The sequence below is a fragment of the Protopterus annectens genome, chromosome 4.part0, assembly GCF_019279795.1.
Source record: "Protopterus annectens isolate FY-2018-M chromosome 4.part0, PAN1.0, whole genome shotgun sequence".
Lineage (NCBI taxonomy): Eukaryota > Metazoa > Chordata > Ceratodontiformes > Protopteridae > Protopterus > Protopterus annectens.
Window position 1 is genome coordinate 1,398,988,702 of NC_056733.1, and position 23,607 is coordinate 1,399,012,308.

Below are 23,607 nucleotides of genomic sequence, written 5' to 3' on the forward strand. Positions count from 1 at the left end.
TTTGTCTGACCTTCGCCCTTTGGGGGGAGGCAGGGGGAAAAAGTGAAAGTTAATAAGAAGGCTCCATTTCCGGTTTATGAAAAACCTTTTTCCTTTGGCCTAAATTTGTAAACACTCTTTCTGGAGCCCCCTCCGCAACTTGAAATTAGGACCAACCCCTTTGGGGCCCCCTTTTTTTCCCAAAAATTGGGCTCCCGGGGAAAACCCTTTCCTAAAATGATGAAAAGGGTCTCCCCAAAACAAGTTTCCTCAAAGGGGGAGGGGCCCCTTGGGGTCCAATGAAGGTTTGGCTGTTTTAACAAAACTTTTCCTGGGTGGTGTCCTTAAAACCATAAAAAGGGCCCATTTTAAATTGAATGAAATTTAAGTTTCAGGCCACTTCTTGAACCCATTTTCCTTATTCCCCCCTTGTCAGGTTTTAAACGATTTTGGGGGACAGGAAATCCCCTTTTTAGGTAATTCCTGAGAAAAAATTTCCTTTTTAATCAAGGAACTAATCTGTAAATGTGGCAGGTTTTAGTCCATCCTTTTAGTCCCGAGCTTCCCATAGCATTTCAGGGGAACCCAAAAAAAATCCTGCCCCCCCGGGTTGAAGGTTCCTTGAGTGCCGGCCGGGGAAAAGGAAAAATTTTTTTTGGGGGGCGCCCCAGAGGTGACAGACCCCAGAAACAATCTCCTGGGGGGTTAAAACTGGATTTTTTTTCCCGAAAACCCAGGATTCCCGCCATAACATCTTAGAGGGAAGGGCCCGTTTTCAAAATCGGCAATGCCAAATGGGTAAAATTTTTTTTAACCCTTGAAGGCTTCCGGGGCCCAAACCGGAAACCCGGGGAGAGAAACCAAAGGGCTCGAGAAATGTTTGTCCCGGGAGGGGAATCCCTAACTGGGCCTAAGGAAAGGAAAGCCCTTTGAGACCAGGTTACCCCCATTCTTTTCCTCGAGGGAAATTTTTGCAAAGCCAGAAGGGTTTCCGGGTGGAGGTGACAAAACCCGAATTGGCCCCCAAATGTTTCCTTTTTTTGGCAAGAAAAAAAGGGGGTAAAATCCAGGCCCACCTGACGAGGGAGTTGATTTAAAAAAAAGAAATCGGGAGCCCCACCCGCGAGGGGGGGCGGGGAAAGGGGTTGGAAAAAAATTGGCCCGGTCAAAGTCCAAAATTTGCCGGGGAAAAAATTTTGCCTGAAAAGGCCAATTTTTTCCCAAGGGGTGCCAAAAAAGGGGGGAGGGCTTGGGCTTTTTTTAAGGGCTGGCCCCGCCCCCAGAAGGGAGGGAATCCCCCCCCCCCCCCCCCCCCCCCCCCCCCCCCCCCCCTCCCCCCCCCCCCCCCCCCCCCCCCCCCCCCCCCCCCCCCCCCCCCCCCCCCCCCCCCCCCCCCCTCTCCCCCCCCCCCCAAAAAAAAAAAAAAAAAAAATAAAAAAAAGAAAAAAAAAACTAGACACAAAATAATAAAAAAAAAGAAAAAAAAAAAAAAAAAAAAAAAAAAAAAACAAAAAAAAAAACAAAAAAAAAAAAAAAAAAAAAACAAAAAAAAAATATTTATGAGCCTCTGGCACTCTGTAATACCTATCTGGTTTAACCGGTGCAGGAGGCAAAGAGTCTGGATTAAGGGAAGCCTCAGAGAAAACATCCTGAACAACATCCAAAACAGGAGGTATAGCCAAGGGCCTATGTTGTAGTAAAACAAGAATTCCCTAAGCCTCTTTCGGGGAATCTGAGAAATCCTGACCTTCCCATTTAAAATGCTCCCTCATAGAATGCAGGGTTTCTGAAAAAGAAAAATCCTCTGGAGGAGAAGCAGAAGGAGTAGAATCCTCTGCATCTGAATCAGAATAAGGTGGAAAATCCTGAATGTCTTCAGCCGAAGACTATGAGTAATCTGAAGAATGTTCCAAACCTTCCACCTCTGGCTCCACCCTAGGCCTCTTATCTGGAGGGGGCAAAGAACCTCTGATTAAGGTAATCAAATCTTCTGCCATTTTTAGCATGTGTTTTTTAGGTACAGAACCTGCAGAACTAGGACTGACACCAGAGGAAGACAAACCAGGCCTGACCTTGGAAGGTACCTTAGAGACAGAAGGGGAAGGCCTAACCACCTTATGCAAAGAAGGGAGTACAGTAACCTGAGAGGCCCCCTCAGCCTGACCAGACTCCTGAGAGGCCACCTCTTGCAAAATTAAAGGCTCCCCCTGAGACTCAGCTGAAACCTCGGCTGGATCCACAGATTCCACCGGAGTTTCTAAAGAACCGTCGTCCGGAATGGACGACTCATCCTGCCTGGACTTTAATGATTTTTCCTTGCGCTTCTTAGCGGTAGCGGGCGTCGGAGGATCCGACGGCATATTATGATACATCGCGATCGAGACAAGCCTAGCGCAATCTAACCTACGTTTAATGGTGCGCTCATTAAATCTAGCACAAAAGCGACACCCGACTACGTCGTGCTCAGGCCCCAAGCAAGGAATACAGAGAGAGTGGTAAATCCCTATGAGGTATCTGTTTCCCACATGAAATACAATTATTCACTTTTTCTGACATCCGGATTTAACTGAGGCAAGAAAAGACAAAAATATTCCCCAATGGGGTACTTAGCCCAACTTGGTTTTCGGTCTGAAACTCAGAATACGAAAATTTCAGGACGCCGAACGGCACTTGCAAACGCTGCTTCTGCTTAGGACCATGCGGCAAGAAAGACTGAGGATATGACGTCGGTCATGCGCTTTAATACCTCGGCGTACTGACGTCAGATCTGAGCGACCATGACCGACGCCAGCCTAACTCTTTGGTATTCGGGCCGACCGAGGACAGCGGACTACCCACAGGTTATGACTGCAGCAATGTGAGATGAAGAACATCAACAGCTCTGCATGAGGCCTCTAGTGCATCAAAACAACATTGTAAGGTATGCTTACCCACTTGTTCTGCACTATGTATCAAGTCCTGCAACTCTTTCAAATCTGGTTGTTCAGGTTGTGACATTTTACTTTTCAATTATGATAACATAAACTGTTGGTACTTTAGCATATGAAACGACAGTTTAAGGCCCTCATAGATAAGGTAGCGAGGTATATACCTTTTTTCCCCACCTTTCTAAGGATCTGGAATCTCTCTCGGAAGGCAAAGGATTTTTAGCAATGGAGGCCTTAACTCCCTTGGGGCCCTGTGAGATGGTTTCTGGGTCAGCAGCATGGCTCTTGTATAGAAATTGGTGCGAGTCAGGGACCCTGTAGTACCTGTCAGGCTTAACTGGAGTTGGAGGTAGAGAATCCGGGTTAAGGCAGGCCTCCGAGTAAACATCATCTAGAATGTCCAAGACAGGAGGTATAGCCAAAGGCCTGTGCTGAAGAAGCAAAAGAAATTCCCTGAGCCTTTTCTTGGAATCAGAATAATCCTGGCCTTCCCAGTGGAAGTGTTCCCTTAAGGTATGCAAAGTTTCCCCAAATGAGTAATCCTCAGGGGGAGATACAGAAGGAATGGACTCCTCCTCATCAGAGTCTTCAAAAGGGGAGTAAGAATGTTCCTGATCATCAGAGTGCTCTGAAATAATGGAGCCCTGATCAGAGGAGGGGGAATCTTCCTCCACTCTAGGCCTTTTGTCTGGAGGGGGTTGAGAACCTCTGATAAGAGTAATTAAATCCTCAGCCATTTTAAGCATCTGTTTCTTAGGCATGGGGCCTGGAGATGGGCCCTGTGCAGCTGGTCTCTTAGAGTGCACGGTTGCTTTAGACTTAGTGAAAGCCTTGATAGAAAAAGAAGAGGAAGGTCTGAAGACACCTTGAGTGGAGGTGGACCTGTCCACATTCTGAGTTGCAACTCAGACAGTGGCTTCGGTATCTGTAGTCGGGGTGTGGGCCGAGGAGCCTGCGACCTCGGGTACAGGAGACACAGTCAAAGGCAGGTCGTCGGTAGGCAGGGGCTGCATAGGCGCCTCACTGAGAACCGGACCACGTGTAGCCGGCTTTGGCGTGGTGTCGGTAGAGGCCGCGGACCTCGAGTGTCGGTCCTTGTCTTTTAGTTTTTTAGACAAAACCGGAGTCGGAGTATCCGACGACATAGTATAGTTAAATGCTTTTCCAAAATAATGCTGAAGCTTAACTCCGCCCGGCGCTTAATAGTGCGTTTGTTGAATGTAGCACAAAGCGGCAGGCCGAGACCGTGGTCAGGGCCTAAACAAGGTATACAGAGGAATGGAAATCCTTATGTGGTATTTGCTTCCCACAAGAAATACAATTATTAACTTTGTCTGACATCGGTCTGAGGCAAGAAAAGTTTCCCCAACGGGGTACTTAGCTTTTAAGAAGACTTCGGTTTCCAAATTTTCGTAATCTCAGGAGCTGGCCGACCGGCACTTGCGAACTGCTTCTGCTTTGGGCACCGCGCGGCAAGAAAGACTGCAGAAAATGGCGTGGGCTGGTTCTTTTATACCCCTGTCGCACTGACGTCAGGGAAGAAGTGACGACAACCGACGCCGGACCTAGACTTTGGAATTCGGCCGACCGAGGACCTGCCTGACGGCAGGAGAACCCATATGTGACTGCAGCTGTATGCACGATGAACATCAGCAATAATACATAATATTTACTTTTCCATACTGTGGCAAACAGCGGATTTGTGAGACTGTTAGCTAAGTGTTCACACATGCAAGTTAAACATTTCCAATACTTTACCTGTTTGCAAGAAGTTAAGCGGTGCACAAACGTGAGCCATACTGCTAAAGTCTGAGAGTTAGCATTGAGTCTATGAAACACACCTGCAGTTTAACTGACTATGTGGTAGCAGGTATATCCAATATTTTTAAAGACATTTAACTAAACAATGATAATGCAATGACATGAATTCTTCATAGCACATGTGTTGCTGTATGTTGGCACAGGGCAGCAGTGTTAAGTAGTACTGCGCCGAGGTAACCTCGACATTGTACCACCGCTCACTGTCACTTGGCATTGCTGCACGATACAAAACTCAGAGCAAAAATATAGGCCAAAAATTGAAGGGATCCATTGATTTTTCTGCTGCTTGTGTGTGTTGTATGGGATTCTATTGTTTGACCAGACTATATATGTTGAAATGGGGTAGATAGAAAAGTGGTGAAATGGGAAGCAAGCAGGAGCAATAAAAAAGGGAAAGCAATACAGAAATGTGCAGGAGGGAGGCGAGAAAGAACCATAGCTATCCACTTCAACAGTAAAAACTAATCACATGTGCAAAATACTAGCTAAATTTGAACTGTCACCTTCAGAGTGACAACAAAATCATGTTGTATAGCTAACTGGAGTGAATCAGGTGTGTCTACAAGACAGGTGTGCAAAATGAAGTGCTATGTATGGGATGATTTTTTTTTTCGTGGGACAGGTGCCCATTTTTTTTTTTAATTCAGTAAGAGAGCACTGCTGGGTAAGAGAAGTAGGTATGTCAAGGTCAAGTAAGTTGAGTAGGTGAGGAAGTAAATGCTAACAAACAAGACAAGAGACAGGGATGGTGAGGGACACAAAAGGTTGAGGGACACCATGATTGAGGTGAGGGAGGGGACAATGCAAGCTTATGTCCGTCAAGCTTGGAAATGGTGAGAATGGAATCCTCAACCACTGGACTCTCATCACTCTCCCCTTACTCTGCTGATGGCTGGAGTGCGACACCTTCTCCGCCTACGGATAATGAGGGACAGCAGCCTCTCCGTCCAGTATAGGAATACACCAATGATGTGGTGCACAGCCCTATGGCATCTCCCAGCTGATGAAATCACTACATTCGCCACTGCTCCCAGAAGGTACCGCTGCACCAGCTTCTGGGGCAATAATACCTGAGGGCGCAGGTAGTGCACGGGAAGCAGAGGCAGTGCTGCCAGGTTGGCTCCCAAACATGCAGGACATCGGTGCTGGAGCAGGCTAATCTGCTGGGGCTGGCCTACCTCGCTGTGCTGTGTAGAATTTAGTGATGTGGTACACATGGATGACAGACATTCTGACGACACATAACATAAAATAGTAAGAGAGAGATAAGAGTTAGGGGTAAGAGAATAAAAAAAAATACAAAAATCAGTACCATCATATGTGACATACAACGCATTAATACAATTGTGTAACTCCTTTCATCTGAAGTATTACATTTAAGTATACATCCTAACAGATGCATACTATACTAGAGATTGCTTAAACTAATCCTTGAAATGTGCATATATTGTAGATATGCATGTTCTAATTACAGAGATTGCAGTTTACAGCAGGGCATTTGTGCCACTGGTATAGAGTTTTTAATTTAATGCAAATATTGATGAAATAACAGTATTGTACAGTTGTGAATCATAGTATTTGAACCCACAACCTCTGACTACAGTCAGCTACTGGAATACTCCAATTTGTTTGCGCTACAGACTAATACATGCATACTTGCTTTTACAAGTGGGATATGCATGCTCAATTTGATAAAACTCTAACAGACCAAAAAGCTATTTAACTTTTAAAGCTACAATAATGTTTCTCTTCTACTGCATGCATACCACTTTCTTCCCTCAGTCTTTTCAATCAAGAAACATGAGCTTGCCGACTGAACTCACTTTCACTGGGAGCCAGGGAAAGAACAGAAAATAACAGCATCATGCATATCAGTCTTGCCTATATTTAGCCAAGTCTTACAAGTACTATCTTATTGTCATACTTGCACAGCTGTGGAATGTCCGCAGTCTCAAACTCATGCAACCAATGGTTGACAGTATCCCTTTTATGCCTAGGTAGGTCATTAAAATGATGCCTAGACTGCTCTTCAGTGCATGGGACACCAGTGGCATTGGATACAGTCTGGGCCAGAAAGCCAGTGTACCCCCCCCCACCCCCCTGCAGAAGCCTTTGACTGTGGTTCTTTACCAGGAGTCCAATACATTTCCTGGACTCCTGGACATACCACCTCTGTACCTTAAACTTGGCACCTTCTTAACACCAGCCATGTCTACCAGACAAACTAGAATACATGAAAACTGATGCTTTCAAGCCAATTCCACTTACTGCGTTTATTGGCAGTTCACAAATCCGAGCAATGATGCCAACCATGTTTGTGCAATGTTAAGCAGTGCACAGAAATGCCAAGCAAGGAGGAATTAAATAATTGAAACTGGAAGGTTAATCTGACACTTGGCCTTAGTATGAGGGGTGTCTACTTATGTAGCCTGGAAAAATGTATTGGAAATTGGAAGCTAAGTGTTAGGTGAGTTAAGTATGCAGGCATGCACTGGAGGCATAAATGTAATGACCCTACATGTTTGTTCTTGCCATTATACACCAAGGAAATTGATTTTTACACTGCAAGATTTAAACCTAGGCATAAGGGGCAAAACATTTTCTTCCACAGCGTTGATTTTCCATCTTTGCCACTGAAGTGCTGAAGTCAGATTCCCAACTGTCAAGAATAAAACGAAGATTGACTTCAGATGTACTGTTCTTGACCTTTCCTCTTTAACAGACACCATGTTTGCAGGCATTCTATCTGCTTCCTGCGTAGGTCACTAATGCAATTTTCACACTGCTGTGCTTCATGCAAATAAGATGAGCACAGACAAACCTGACATTCATTTTCTCCATTTCTCATGCTTTAGCTAAGTGGAGCATCTCACAAACACTGGCCCCAAAAGAAAAAGACAAAAAAGGGAAAGTTAAGTGAAATGAGAAAAAGCAATCTATGACATGCACAATACAAAATGTTAGTACACATGAGATATTTCTACACAAGTCTGGATTTGAACTCTCACTCCAATGAGCCTTCAGAACATAGTAAAAAGCCATCAGTAACAGAAAATGAAGAGTTCCTGTTTACTGTCAAGGATCCAAACAGCTCCCATGAAAGTGCAGAGCAGCATGCCCTCGACATTGGTACTAATACAGCAAAAAAGAAGTTATGTTCTTACCATAACGTTCCATGTGAATTGTTCATCTCACCTTTGGTCTTACACACGGGTTCGGAGCCGATCCTCGGCTCCAAGTCGGCCACATCACCAGCTCCGCATCTTCGAGAAAGCTCGAGGCATAGTTCTATCCCATGATCCTCCTGTGCTAACCCTCAGATCTAGTTTGCTAACACCAGAAGAATCTTACTAGTTACTGCACCCTAAGCGCATAGAAAAAACACAACCACACTGTCTGATACTCTGTCATCAATAGAAGAGAAAAGATGCTATCCCTGATGTACACTAGGAAGCTCAAGAATAACAATATCTAGAGAAGACTAAACTCGAATCTAGTTGTACCCGTTCTTCCAGAATGCAGGACGGGGGAATGGAGGGAGGGAATGTAAGAACAAAGGCGAGATGAACAATTCACATGGAACGTTATGGTAAGAACATAACTTCTTTATGTGAAATTGTTCGATCTTGCCGTTTGTTCTTACACACGGGTAGCATCCCTAGCTCCTTTGCCCTGGGTGGCTCACGAGAGAACATTTCTGAGAACAGTGGAACCAAACGTCGCCCTGTCTCTGGAGTTTTTGTCTAATTTGTAGTGAGTGATAAATGTATGTGGTCTCGTCCAAGTTGCCGCTGCACAAATGGTATCTAATGGCAAGCGAGCGACATGGGCCAAAGAAGTAGCAATCGCCCTCATAGAATGAGCCCTGGGGATAAAGGGGAGTTGTTGCTTTGATTCTGAATATACAAAATTTATACAGTCTGAGAGCCATTTGGATAAAGTAACTTTTGTTACCGCCTTTCCCTTCCTTTGGTCAGCATATGATACAAATAGTTGGTCTGACTTTCTGTATTCCTTCGTCCTAAGTAAAATCTCAGCTGCCTGTGAATGTTCAATTTGTGCAGCATGTATTCCAACTTATTGGAGTGATTTTTGAAGAAGGTGGGTAGTTCAATAGATTGATTAATATTCTGAACCGAACAAATCTTTGGAAGGAAGGATGGATTGGTGCGCAATGTTACCCTATCTGGATGAAAAATCATATATGGGGCCGGACAGACAACGCTTGCAACTCTGAAACCCTCCGGGCGGAAGTGATGGCAACCAGAAAAAGTGTCTTCCACGACAAAAATTTAAGAAGGGTTGTGGCGGCTGGTTTGAATGGGGGCAACATGAGCCGTGATAACATCAGGTTAAGATTCCATGGGGCAACTGGATTACGAAAGGGGGGACGGATGTGAAAGGTACCTTTCATAAAGGCTTTGCAATGTCTGTGGGACATGAGAGAACTATCTCCCTGACCAACATGAAAATTAGATATAGCCGCAAGTTGTACCCTTATCGTGGAAGTCAATGCTCCTTCATGAAAAAGTGTCGAAAGAAATTTTAATATCTTGTGTACTGGAGCCCCTGATGGATCTATACCCTGCTGCGAGGCCCAATACGCAAAACGTTTCCATTTGCTGTCGTATAGCTTCCTCGTGGATGGCTTGTGGGAAGATACAATTATGTGTTGTACTGCAGGGGACAGTAAATCTGACCTGGCTAAGATGGGAAGCGGAGCAGCCAAGCTGTCAGTTTGAGGGACTTGAGAGATGTGCGAGGAACTCCCGAGTGAGTCAACAGGTCTGGCACTGGGTCCAGAATCCACGGTTCCTCCACCTGATGAGTTTGAAGAAAGGGGAACCAGATTTGTCGAGGCCAGAATGAGGCTATCAGAATTATGGTCCTTTCCAGATGTTTGGCTTTCTGCAGGAATTTGGGAATTAGCGGGACAGGGGGAAAAGCATAAAGGAGACCGGGGGCCAATCGTGTACCAGTGCGTCCCTGGGGGCACCCCCCGGAGGGGGTAGTAGGGCAAAGTAGCTTCTGCATTTGGCATTCAATGGGGATGCAAATAGGTAGCAGCAAGGCTGGCCCCATCTGCGGAAAATCTTTTCCACTACTTGAGATTTGAGGGACCACTCGTGGGGCAACAGGATGGCTCTGCTCAACCTGTCCACAATGACGTTGGATGTCCCCGGGATGTGCGTTGCTATCAGAAAGCGTCCGGTAGACACAGCCCATTGCCAAATCCTGGGAGCCTCTCTGCACAATGGATAAGACCTGGTTCCTCCCTGTTTGTTTATGTACCAGACTACTGACATGTTGTCTGTCTGAACTGTCACTGTTCCCAGAGATAAGGACTTGTGAAAGTGTTGCAACGCTAGAAACACTGCCCTCAGCTCTAGGACACTGATGTGCAGGTTGTACTCCAAGTTGGACCATTGACCTTGGACTGTTCTTCCCTGAAAAAGTCCCCCCACCCTATCAGGGAAGCGTCCATGGTTAAAAGTAGCTATAAGACTGGGCAACACAAACGGTCGGCCTGCTGTTAGGTCCTGACTGTGCATCCACCACAGGAGATCCCGTTTGCAGGAGTTCGTGATTAAGATCTCGTGAGATAGTGGAAGCTGTCGGTAAGACCACTGAGCGAATAGCATCCATTGAAGAATTCTCATATGCATCCTGCCTAGGGGGACTACGATAAGAGCGGCTGCCATCATTCCTAGCACTCGCAAGATTTGCTGTGCAGGGACTCTCCTGCTCTGAAGAAGGATAGAAATTTGATTTCTGAGGGCTGATACTCTTAGTGGGGGGAGACTGATTCGAGCCAGGGAAGTGTCTAACTCTGCCCCTATAAATGAGATACGCTGTGAGGGCGATAAGACAGATTTTCCAAAATTGACTGTTATGCCCAGAGAAGAGCAAAGGTTGATGGTGTAATCCCTGGCTTGCACAAGACAATACTCGGTGGTGGCGGACAGGAGCCAGTCGTCTAGGTAAAGAAACACTCGGAATCCCATTTGTCTCAAGTGATACGCTACTACTGACATGCATTTGGTGAACACCCTGGGGGCTGAGGTGAGGCCAAAGGGCAGAACACGAAACTGGAAGTGACTGGCTCCCAGCCGGAAGCGCAGGTGATCTCTGGACGCTCTGGCCATCTTGATATGGTAGTACGCGTCTGAGATCTATAGAGCACATCCAGTCGCCCTCCTGTAGGAAAGGAAGGATCGACTGTAGCGTGACCATCCGGAACTTTTCCTTTTTCATGAAAGTGTTGAGTCTGCTGAGGTCCAAAATTGGCATCCAGTCCCCTGTTTTCTTTGGAACTAAAAAGAACCTTGAGCAAGTTCCGGATCCTATCTGGTCCGCTGGGACTGGTTGGATGACTCTGTTGTCGAGCAGCCTTTTTATTTCTATGGCTGCCTGGTCTCACAGACTTGGTGGAACATCTGGGAGCTTTTTGGGGGCAGGTGGAATTTTTATAAATGGAATATTGTAGCCTCTGGTAACTATGCTTCTTACCCAGGAATCCGATGCAAGATTTAGCCAGGCCACTGGGTATAAAGCCAAGCGACCCCTGACTGCCTCCAGAGTAGGACAGCCGGGCATGCACTCAGGAGTGCTGGAAGGGCTTCCCAGAGAATGTGTCTCTGTCGCCCCGATTCTGCGGACCCCCTCTGCTGCCTGGGCGGCATCTTCCATTTCTTCCCCCTCCTCTGCCTCTGGAGGGGGCATCACTCTGTGTGGGCTGAAAGGATCCCAGAGTCTTTCGGAACCACATTTTCCTGCCTGTTTGCCATTTGGGGTATGGTCTAGATGGGGCGGAAAAACGGACCTCTACGACAGACTGGGTCTTCCCTTCTTGCTCGCACCTAGTGAGAGTCTCCTTTACTTTGGGACCAAACAGTGAGGCACCATCAAAAGGGGCATTAGCAAAAGAAGACTTGAAGGCTTCCGCAAAGGAGAATAGGCGCAGCCAGGATTGTCTCCTCAGAGCAACTGCTGAGGCTGCCACTCTACTCGAACCTGCGGCTGCATAAGAAGTGAACCTCATGGACGAGTTAACTATGGAATTGAGGGTGTTATGGTATGCTGTCACTTTCTCGGAGACAGCAGCATCTGCATTGCCCTGGAGAGTATCTCCCAGTTCCTTGAGGAGATCTCTCTGTAGACGCGTGAAATGCGATCGCATGGAAAAAGTCGCAGAACTAAACACGAGCTTCCCATACCTGTCCATCGTCCTAGAATCCTTATTAGGAGGATGAACAGAGGAAGATGATTCGGACATTTCCTTCTTAGTGGCTGCCGCCACCACCATAGTATCCACTGGCACTCCTTTAGTCAGAAAGCTTTTGTCTTGAGGGGCCGTGATATATTTGTTGGGTCTGCGGGGAACCGGTTCCACTGTATCAGGTGTTTCCCACACCCTTCGAGCTATCAGGTCCATGAGCTCGTCAAAGGGAGGGGTCACCCAGGAGGTAGAAGGTTGAGCCCCAAATGCCTTCAGCAACACCGATTTGTCTACAGAAGGGGCAAGGGTCTGCCAGTCTCCCCTCTGTTTCAAGATTTCCAAAATGTCAGCAAGAGAGACATCTTCAGAGGGGGACCATGGGGACCCTTCTGCTTCATCCAAATCGGTATCAGATGTCAGAGATTCCTGTGGGGAATCAATGTGCCTCCTCTTGCACAATCTTTTCCTCGGTATATCCTCAGAGGGGGCTTCTGGGGAGGCATCCAAGGAACCAGGGCCGCCCTCTGGGGCTGGCTGAGGCATTGGGTCTCGACGCTTGGCAGGAACCGAAGGTACAGAAGCAGAACGTAGACCCTTTGGGGGAGGAGAAGAAGATGCCGATGACGTATGTGTCTGTTCAGACAAGACCTTCCTCATGATGTCGAAGGCACCGGTGCCCCGGTCTGAGGACCCCACCGGTTCCGAAGAAGCCGGTAGTTTCCCCGGAACCGGGACCACAGGCTCCGACCCTGAGGACGGATCCGAGCTGATCTGAGCCGAGGCCCCGAGGGGAAGAGTCGGAACCGAAAGTTAGGTTCAACTGTTTGTCCCAGAACCTAGGAAAGATAGTCGGCTCAGAGACCCCCTGGCTGGTTCCGAAGGTGTCGAGGTCAACGGTGCCGATAGCACTACTGGAGGCTTCGGCATCGAGGGCTCTACAATCATCGGCTCTTTGATTCCTGGCTCCGACGACTCGACGGGTCTCGGAGGAGGATTTGTCTCGGGGGCGGGAAGAGCCTCGAGTTTCTAAACCAATTGGGAAGAAACCTTGATTAGTTTGGACAGAGCCAAGTTCTCCATTAGCTTCTGTACCACTCGGTCCATGTCGGAAAGTGACCTCGAAGAACGGGTCGAAGCCGTCACCGAGCGAAGGACTGAAGGCGGTAGTACCTCCGACACCGGCTCCAATACCTGAGCCTGACTTAGCTTTCTCAGACATATTAGCACTATAAGATATCTAGTAAAAAAAATACTAACAACACACTATATATATATATATATATATATATATATATATATATATATATATATATATATATATATATATATATAACAACACACTATAACACTCTAAGGCAGGAAATATAACAATTTAAATCCTACTGTCAGTCCTGACAGAATAAAACAAGGCCTTAACTGAAGTAAAACACTAAACTATTTAAACTACTTCAGCTATATGAAAAAACACACACTAATAAAACTATCACACTCTACACTGCTAATCTACTTTTTAAACTACTTTTTAAACTACAAACTTCAAAAAGGATAGAATAATAGTACGAAAAAATACTGGCCCGAGCCTCTCACGATGCGATCTGCTGCTAGCGGCAAACTAGATCTGAGGGTTAGCACAGGAGGATCATGGGATAGAACTGTGCCTCGAGCTTTCTCGAAGATGCGTTGTTGGTGATGTGGCCGACTCGGAGCCGAGGATCGGCTCTGAACCCGTGTGTAAGAACAAACGGCGAGATCGAACAATTTCACATAGTATGTTCCAGGAGGACCTTCTAGGTAGGCTTTTGTATCTCGATTGTTAAACATTGTTGTATAGAAAAAAAAATTATATGTTAGTTCTGTTTCACAAGAAATTTTTTTTTTGGTGGGGGGGCAGTGAAGACTGCTACCATTAATACATTCTGATTGTTACACATGGGTTTAGGTTGGACTTGCCATGCAAGTTCTTGTTGAAAATATACTTAATGGACACACAGGGGAAAAAGTATTACCCACTGTGTTACTGTTAACTGCGATGATGGTGATGTCCTCACCTTTTGCTTAACTTAACCGGGCCATCTGGCATATAGAGTATATCAACACCTGCACACTATAAGCCAAACATTTTTATGCCAGTACAGATAAGCAATTCAAAGAAATACTACAGTGTGTGATGTTGATGTCAGTACAGTTGTGTGTATTGCTGTACTGTCTAATAGTGGCACCACTGTCATTTTGTTAGCATATACTGGACTATAGTAGTAGTATAGGTATTAAGTGTTCTTGTGTTTGTTACTTATTATCACAGGTGATTCTGACAGTGGAAGTGTGGGACTTCTACCACCTGATGTCAGAGGATCAGGAGATTCTGACGAATGTGGCCAGAGGAACAGTCAGGGGGTGAAGAGGTTGAATCCAACACACAGGTTGACATACAGCCATCCCCAGAAATTCTATCTGACACAGCCAGTAGGCATACGCTATCCATACCAGTGAGCCCTCAGATATTGGAAAGGTAGAAGGCAAGACGAGTGTGGGCAAGGTGCAGTGCAGGAGTGCTATAAGGAGTGCTCAGAAGAGGCCTGCTTTCTCCACCTGATGAGGGTGTCTCTTCCCATGCCACTCTACATATGCTTAGGGCGGTCATGGAGGCACAGGCAGGTTCCCATAGGTGCTCCACAGAAATGCTTAAGATTGTACATGTGGCACAGGCTGACTGCCTTCACCATGTTGCCAATTCAATGGATCGGATGAATGACATACTGGGATGAGTGGTGTCTGTGATCTGCTGGGAGGAGGAGGCATTTTCATGGGTATAGGTCAGCCACATCATCTGGTGTTATCCAATGTGGCCATGCCTGATCATGCACCCATAGTAGCAGTACTTCCATTGCTCCATCAGTGGGTAAGTTGTCCACACCCAGATTTGGAAGGCCATGGGGTCATGGTCCTGGGTGACCTCTCTAGGGGAACTTGTCCAGCAGACATCAGTCACATTCAGGTAGTAGCAGTGCTACAGTGGGCATGGATGTGCCAGTACAATTCCTGGCAAAGCCAGTTTTTGTGGTCTGGGACAACAAAGATTAGCTGCCACCTCTACCATGCATGGCTCACACCTACCCAACATACTAAAATGTAGAGCTAGCATAGAGCTTGGCTGTGTTCATGCAGACAGACACACCGACACACAGACAGACTTCACCTGGAGAACGCATACAAATACATAGTTACAAGGTTCAGCCATGCAGCTTAAAACTCATTTTGTCTCATTGGCCATTTGTTGCTTTATCCAAATGTCTGCCTGCTTCTCTTTCTTACACAAATGCACACATGCACACATACCTTTTGTGTCAGCCTAGGCTTCCTGCCCCCCATCACCACCACCACCACCCAACACCCTGTGCAATTGATAACTGTGCCATACATCCCGGTTTTGTATCTTTTGGATTCAGGGATACATAAGCTTAGTGTCTGATGCTCAGGGTGCATAGTTGACCTGGTGCTTGGTATATCTATCTGCATTTGTAATGTTGAACTGGTAAGTGTACCTTTGACTTGTATTGGTCTTAGAAAATTACACAGTTGATAGCATCAACATGTTTCCATCTTTACTGTTAATGATCTTGTGAGGGTTGTAAAGTCTGTTTGAAATTGCAACATGTTTTACTACTTCCTAACTTCTCTCTAATGATTTTCCAGTACAAACGTATAGTGCTAAACTGAGGAAATGCAGTGACCGTCACTACTTTTGAGAAGTATGACTGTGTGAATCTTGGATGCTAGAGGCCTACTACTTAATAATGGACATATACAAGTCAACTAAGTCTCTGCTGTCACATGCTAAGGTCATTTCTGTACAAATCTCCCACCTTTTGTTTGCTTACACTACCACGCAACAACACGCATGGATATGCTAGTCATTCATATTACACAATACACTCCAGATTCAACACTTACCTTGAAAATCCAGCAGTTACAACAGTTTTAGCTCAGGGTTGACTCTGTCTGATGCAAGCAGTACACAGCCAATACAAGGAGAGGTAAAGGCTGTGACAGTTGCCAAGTATCAGTGGTACTATAGTTATGTGCAAAGAAGGAAGGTTTTAGGCCCTTTAGTGTACTATGCATTGCCTTTTATCCAATGCAAGGGCATAATGAACACACCTACACCTGCCTACATCCACAGCAGCTGCTGCATCCCAGTCTTACTCACCTGCGTGTTGCTGTGGTGACCATTGCATTGGTGGTGGGATGTGTGCTCCTTCCCGTTGTTGATCCTGATTAAGCAGTTCTCTCAAAATGAGGCTGTGTAGCATGGCACATACTGTGAATATTTCAGTACATGTCCATGGACTGTACTGCAGGGCTCGACCTGATGTATCCAAGAAGTGGAACGACTTAAGCAGCCCAAATTCATGCTCTACAACATTTCTGGTTTGAGTGTGTGCCTCATTATGGCATTCTTCGGCAGGTGTGTGTGCGGATTTCTGATGGGTGTCATCAGCCATGGTTTCAGTGCATAACCCTGCATCCCCCAATAAGTGATCCTGTGGGATATCCCCCCCTAGTGAACATCTGATACAGCTAGGAGGTGTGCCGGATGTGAGAGTCATGGTAACTGCCTGGGTTACCAGCACACACGTTCAAAATGATTACCTTGGCATTGCACACAACTTGGCAGTTAATAGAGTGGAAGCCCTTTCTATTAATACAGAACATTCCCTGTTCCCCAGGTGGTGTCTAAATTTCTACATGTGTGCAATCTATGGCACCCAGTGCTTCAGGGTAGTGTGCTACAGGATACAACTCCTGCATATTTCTGTATCTATCCTTAAAAAAGTACAGGGAAAACCTATGTGGTCACTAGCATCTTGGAGCATAACATTCAAGAAATGGAGGCTCCTGGATGCCAATACCTGCGACACCCCCAGCATGTCCCTTGACTCTGAAAAGGTACCTGTAGCTAAGACTAAGTGTTACACATACCTTCGTCTCCACTGGGACGGATGCTCCTAGGTTTGCCCTGGTTCTGAGTTGAGGATGACAGAGGCTGCACAGTTCCTGTTGTGTCTCTTTATCCACCCTGTAGTGCTCCACAACTTCCACATCATGTAGACTGTGATAAGTTACCTGAGGTCTGAACATAGCTCTCAACCTTCCATGTCCAAAATGAGGAACACTAGCCCTCATAATGTGGAACACATACTAATGGCTTACTAACAACTTCAACTAGGAAGGTCATTGGATGGTTAAAATATGATGGTTTTACTTATAAGGAAGATCTTTTAATGAATTAATATGATTAATTTCCATTTACAATGGATTTCACAAAAAGAAATTCCTAACACTGAATGTGTGGCAGAGTCTTTCAATGTGGAACTTTGAGGAACATGAACTTTTTAAGACCCCAAATGAGGTACGTTCCTCATAATGAGGTACACTTTGAAAAGTATGGGTCTGAAAACTCTTCTTCTTGGCCATGGTCCATCAGCAACAACAGCATAGACTTCAGTCTGTTGCAAAAACGCATGAATTAAAGCAACAGCAGTCCCCAACATTGTTTCTGTGTAGACTCCTTTCTGTGGCTGTATTCCAATAGAATTTGGAATATGCAGGAAAAACCAGCAGAGCCTTCACGGAAGATTTATAGCTTGTTGAACAGCTCCTCTATTTTGGATTGGTTGATTAGCATAAAATTCAGCTGCTTATACTGTAATTTGCATAATAAGCCACGGTGGTACAGCGGTAGTGTTGTTGCCTCACAGCAAGAGATTCTCCTGTTCGATTCTCGGCTGGAGTGCCTTCTGTGTGGAGTCTGCATGTTCTCCCCGTGGTAGAGTGGCCTCTGATAGACATGCGTGAATGGACGTGCCTTCACCGAAGGTTGGGCGTCGGGCTGGCAACTCAGCACCATAAAAATCTACTGCCAATCTTTAGCGGACCGGAGTTTCGCTGTGGCAACCCCTAACCGGGAAAAGCCAAAAAGACAAACATACTGTAATTTGCATGTCACAGTATTTACCTTGTTTGCGCAGCAGTTGGCAGCTCTATACACTGTGTAGACCACTTACTAATCCAAAACAGTGCGACACCATGTGCACCAGACTGTGTAAACAGACCACGTATGCTTTACTGAATTTGAACTAATAAAGCGTTACTCGAGCGACAATATACAAAGTTAAAACACTTGCAACCTGAAATGGAGTGCAGAACCAAAACAAAGAATGGTAATTGTAACTAGAATCAGAACCATTTACTCAGTACTTTTGATCCTATGAAACACAGGAATTTTTAAGAATAAAACATTAAGTTAAAACTTCCCCTTTTATAACCACCCAAACTGAACTGTTAATTGTCCATTAGCATGGCTGCTACAAAAACACACTTTTCTAGTTCAGCATCAAAAGACATGTTAAACAGATGTTGTGCAATAAAAGCATAATAAATTAACTTGTGAATACTGATTTGTTAAAACCTGTCCCAGAAATAAACTAGCAATAAGAAGCGTAAAAATAAATAAATATCATAAAATATATTAAAAATGTGAAATGTGTTAAAAACGTCATTCACTTATAACTCTCTTATGTCATAAAGGCTGAGAAAAATCTGTTCATTAAGCCCAGGCTGATGAAAGGCATGAAGTTTGAGTTGCCATTTTACCTCTTTCACCTCTAAAATGCCCTTTAGATCACCACCTCTAGGATTATGTTTTATCAATTCCAATATTCCAAACAGGAATTCCTTTTATTTTACGCAAGTTTTAGAATGCTTATAAAATGCATTGTTTTCATTCCTTTTCCCTATATCATAACTGGTCATACATACATTACTGAGACACCTCTCAATTTTACCTACATAAAGTAATGCACAGCTTGAGCACTCAGCAAGATAAACTACACCTTCAGTCTGACAATTACCTTTGCAAAATCCAACTGAGGAATCAAGATCATTTTCCAGATAATCATTTTCATCTCTAAAATGTAGGGGCATTGAGCACTAGCACCACATCTAACCATCCTACTTTTCAGGTATCCATGACATGGTGTTGTACTTCCAAACCATTCCTTTAAATTACACTCTGTTTTGTAAGTGAATCTTGGTTCAGTCTCAGTAAATGTAAAATACAGGAATGAATTTTTAAGATGTTCCAATTCCTTGCAGTAATATCCCCAATTTCTCTAAACTGGGGGCAAACTTGGACCACCATAGCTCTTTCATATTGGTTACTATTACTAGGTTGTCCTTCCATTCCTAACCCAGTCCCTAACAGGGGTTGATATTTAATACCATATAGGGACTGGACATAATTCCTAATATCAGTCATCAAATGCTAGGGATATCCTTTGGCTGTAAACATGTCCACTACAACATCTAATTCATGAGGAATGTCCTTAAAATGTGACGTCATCCTTGCTATGCAAATATATACTGCCCCTTTACTAAACTTCTCTTTTGGCTGAGGGGTGAATGCTAGTAAAATCTAAATAGGAATTACTAAAAGTAGGATTTCTAAACATAGTGAACTTAAATCCATTATTGGTGTGAGCAATCAGGGTATCAAGATTACTAATAATTATGGGAGCAACCAAATAAGTTAACTTTAAAAAAGCAGACGAACAGTTAAGATGATGAATAAAAGAAGGTATTTATTAAGCCCCACCCCTCCATAAAATAAAAATGTCATCCAAACCGGATATATAATTTACCATTAGAAAAAAAAGTCTAAATTGAATACACCATTAGTTTCCCAATCCAATAAATCTCAATTTGCATAAATGGGGCACAGGAAGCACGCATGGCCACCCCTTTATTTTGTTTATATAAAACTCTTCCCTCAAAGAAAATATAACTGTAGTCCAAAACAACAGATTAATTCTACTAATAAATTTGCTCTATCATTATTAAAAGTGGAATACCTATATGTACTATTATAGAAGTGTTCAATATTTAGGTCCTTCAAGATAATTGTAAAAAGGTTAACCACATTAACAGTTAAGAATATCAGCTCCTTTTCCCATTGTTCTTCCTTTAATCTTCCCAAGTAGTCCCAACAGTCAATGACAAAGTGTGGCACTTTCTGGTATAATGGTTTAAGCCACTGATCAATACATACCCCAATGTGGTGTGTTTGGACCGCTGTGCCCCTACAATGGGCCTGAAGGGAGGACTTTCTAAGTTTTTATGGATTTTGGGAATACTTAATATGGTGCAAACAGGCTTCTCTACTTTTAAAAAATTATAGGTCTCTACAGTTAATCTTTGGTCAATTAAATATTCTTCTATACAAGAATCTATCCTGCGGTAAGCTACATTTACCTCATTAGTGGACACCACAGGGTAATTTTCACTGTTAAGTAAGATATCACTCATAATGTTATTTGTGTCTTTGAGGTATTCCAATATTATGTCCCCACCCTTGTCAGGTTCCATGATCCGAATAGTGTCATCTTCCCTTAGAGCTTCAAATAATTGTGTTTTTCTTCCCTACTAAGATTAGGACTAACAAAAGTTTTAATATTTGTGTGTAATAAAAATCTTCTACTACCACTTTGTCAAAAACACTTAGAACTGGATGTAAAGGAGGGTTGAATACACTCTTCTTTTTCAAAACACTCTCTATTGTTCTTTACTGAATCTGGCCAAATGTTTAAAAAAGTGAAACACTTCTGTTTTCAAATAGAAAAAGTGTCTGCATGCACCTTTAAGTATGCACACACTTTTCTGAACGAAAATTGTGCTTTGTAGCCCTTAAAAAAATATAAAGCTTTAAAGATAGCTTCCAATTGCAGAAGACAAAATGTACTGTTATGTTTACGGCATGAACACTCATGAGTGGGCAGGAGGCACTTGCGTCACTTTGGATTCCAGCTTTTTTATTCTGGATTGGCACACGTAAGCAATTATCAAATAATTTAATAGATTATTTTTGCCAATCATTAGCTTTTTGACAAACACTCAATTATTTATTTTTTTGCAGTTGGTTTACCAGGATAGTCCATTGGGCCAAAATAACCCGTTTTCAATGGAGTCCTGGGGAGAAAAGCTCAAAAAACAATTAGCAAGGTTACAATAAGGTATTTAGTTTCAATTATACAATTCCTATGGACTTGGAAATACAGTAGACTAGTGTACAAACCTAAACAAATATTACAATCTTGTATAGCTGAAAACAATTTACAATATAGAAACTGAGAGGCTTTTACAACTTAGGGTGGGTTACACTGGAGATATCTTTAATACATTCAGGATGAGTAGTTTAATACAATCAAGAGAAAAGGTATATGAGCTGACATACAACCTTTCAATATAGAAACAGAGAACCTTTTCCATCAGAGGGTATATTTACACTAAGGTACCTTTAAGTATTCAGAAAAAGCTAATACAAGCAAGAGTAAGATCTATGAGTTTAGGAGAGTAAGTAGAAATTCTCATTATGAATAGGAGAGGAGAAGTTAAAATTCTCAGTATGAGGAGATTATGTTGGATGGGAGCAGGAACATTCCCACTGGGAAATTAGGTGTGAGTGAAGGGATTTTTTGAATGAGAAGTGATTTGTGATGGTACTATTGGATGGGGGTAAGGGGTTCCAGAGACGAGCAAGACTGTAGGATAAGAGATTTTTTCCAGGGGGACAAATTGGTTTATACAGTTCAATTAAGTTTTGGTTGTTAGATCTTAGAATTCTATCAGGGAGGTGCATTTTGAAGGTAGAGGAAAGGGATGGGGCAAAGGGAGGGATTGAAGATGAGTTTGTGTGCAAGAGTCAATTGGACGTAGGTGAAGTGATTGGGTAGTTCTAACCATTTTAGTTTGTGGAGAGCTGAACAATGGTGTGAGGAGGACTTATGGGAGGTAGCAAACTTGACAATTTTGTTATAGCAAGAGGAGAGTTGTGTTTTGAGAGAAGATTGTAGGTTCGTTAGAATGGGGCTCCATAGAGGAGGGATGGGATGAGAAATGTGGTAGATAGGGTGAGTAAGGTGGAGGGTGTAGGATAACGATTCTGTCTGTAGAGCATGCTGAGTTTTTGGTGGGTTTTTTATATTTAGTTGAAGATGGGAACTGAATTAACAGTTTGGCAATTAAATAACTAATTTACAATTACTTACCTACACTAATCTGGAATAATTACAGCTGTAGTTCGAAGTGATGAAAGCACCTCCTGCCAGACCATGAATATTCATACAGTAAAAACAGCTCAGTACATTTAGTCTTGTATGTTCCTAGGCAATTTATAAAAAAAAAATTTAAAGATGCACATGAAACAAACTTTTGTTGTGTTTACGTGCAAAAGCATGCATGCCAACACTTTTTATACAAAAACAAAAGATTGTTTCACACTTTTAGAAATGATCTTTAAATAAAAGTTTTTAGAAATGATCTTTAAATAAAAGTTGGACAGCTTGGCAAACAAACTAAACCAGCAGCTTTACATTTGTCACATTACTTCACCTGAGGCAAGCAAGCACAGCAAATCTGGAGAAAGCCAAACACAATGGGGAGGACAGAGGCCACAAATCAGGGATAGACTCTAAAATACCGTTCTTATAAAATAAAAGAATTGCCCCAATTACACCTTCAGAAAACCACTAACATTTTGTTATTTCTAATTAAATTTAATAGACTAATTTACTGGAGACTTTATATTCTCCTGCCTAGGGCCTTATTTGACCGAGATCTGGCTCTGATAAAAACTTCTGAATGTCTCAGTCACCTCATACAAAAACTGAACACACTTATATGCTCTTAATGTACTTATCAATACCAGATAACGAAAATGAAGAAAGAAAATCACAGAGAAAATTTACATGATTACTTCCTCAATAAAAATCAATAATATAGGTAGGCAAACTGAAAAGCAGTAGTACTGGCAGACAACCCTCAGACCCTTATTCTTGAAATATATCAAGTTCACCCATCTTCCCTGTTGCTTGTTACCTTTCGATTTTCTTAACCTTGCTTGGGCTGACTGATCGAGATCTTCGACTTCTACTTCGAGATCGCCTTCTTTCACGACTACGAGAACGCCTTCTGTCCCTGTCTCTATTTCTTTCTGGACTTCTGGAACGTCTTCCAAGAGATACAAGAGTACCAAGTCTAACAAAAAAAAATTCACATTTAAAGCCATTCTGCTTTGTTTAGAGACATTATGCAAAACAAAGCTGATTTATCACTGAACATAATTTGTAGATTTTGTTGGGTACCATGAACTGTGTCTAAACCAAGTGAAATAAAACAGGATGAAACTGATCGACCATATCAGAAAAGCACAAAAGAAACAAGAAACCATATCCTTAACAACTAGTAGGAATAGGTTAAACACAGCAAGTTTAAAGTAAATATTCAGCCACTCCAGGAGCAAAAACCACTGCATCATTTAATGTTGCCCAAGGGAAGACTACAAGACCAAATGCATCAAGAAAAGATCTGGAAAACAGTCCCTTGAAGAAAGCCCTAGATGAAGAAACAGTTCAAGTAAAACATGATTTAACTGGTGCTAGAAACAGCTTACTAAAAAGACAGCCATGGATATCCAACTACAAACGGTTTATTTGGACTCAGGAGCACCCAGGGCTTTCCAGTGAAAAGAAAACATTGACCTAACCTTCTGATAGACCTATTTTTGCCAAGAAATATCTGAGCTCCTATGCACGTCCAGGAAATGTA

At 43.5% G+C, this 23,607-nt stretch overlaps 1 protein-coding gene across 1 annotated transcript in view; it reads right to left on the minus strand.

The window, feature by feature from the left end:
• The window catches only part of DDX46 (DEAD-box helicase 46), a gene marked incomplete in the record, with an annotated part of 2,009,097 nt that overhangs the window by 1,869,190 nt on the left and 116,300 nt on the right, over positions 1-23,607 (minus strand). The window contains 1 exon segment of the mRNA XM_044069232.1: positions 22,879-23,037. Within this exon segment, the coding sequence (XP_043925167.1) occupies positions 22,879-23,037 (159 nt within the window).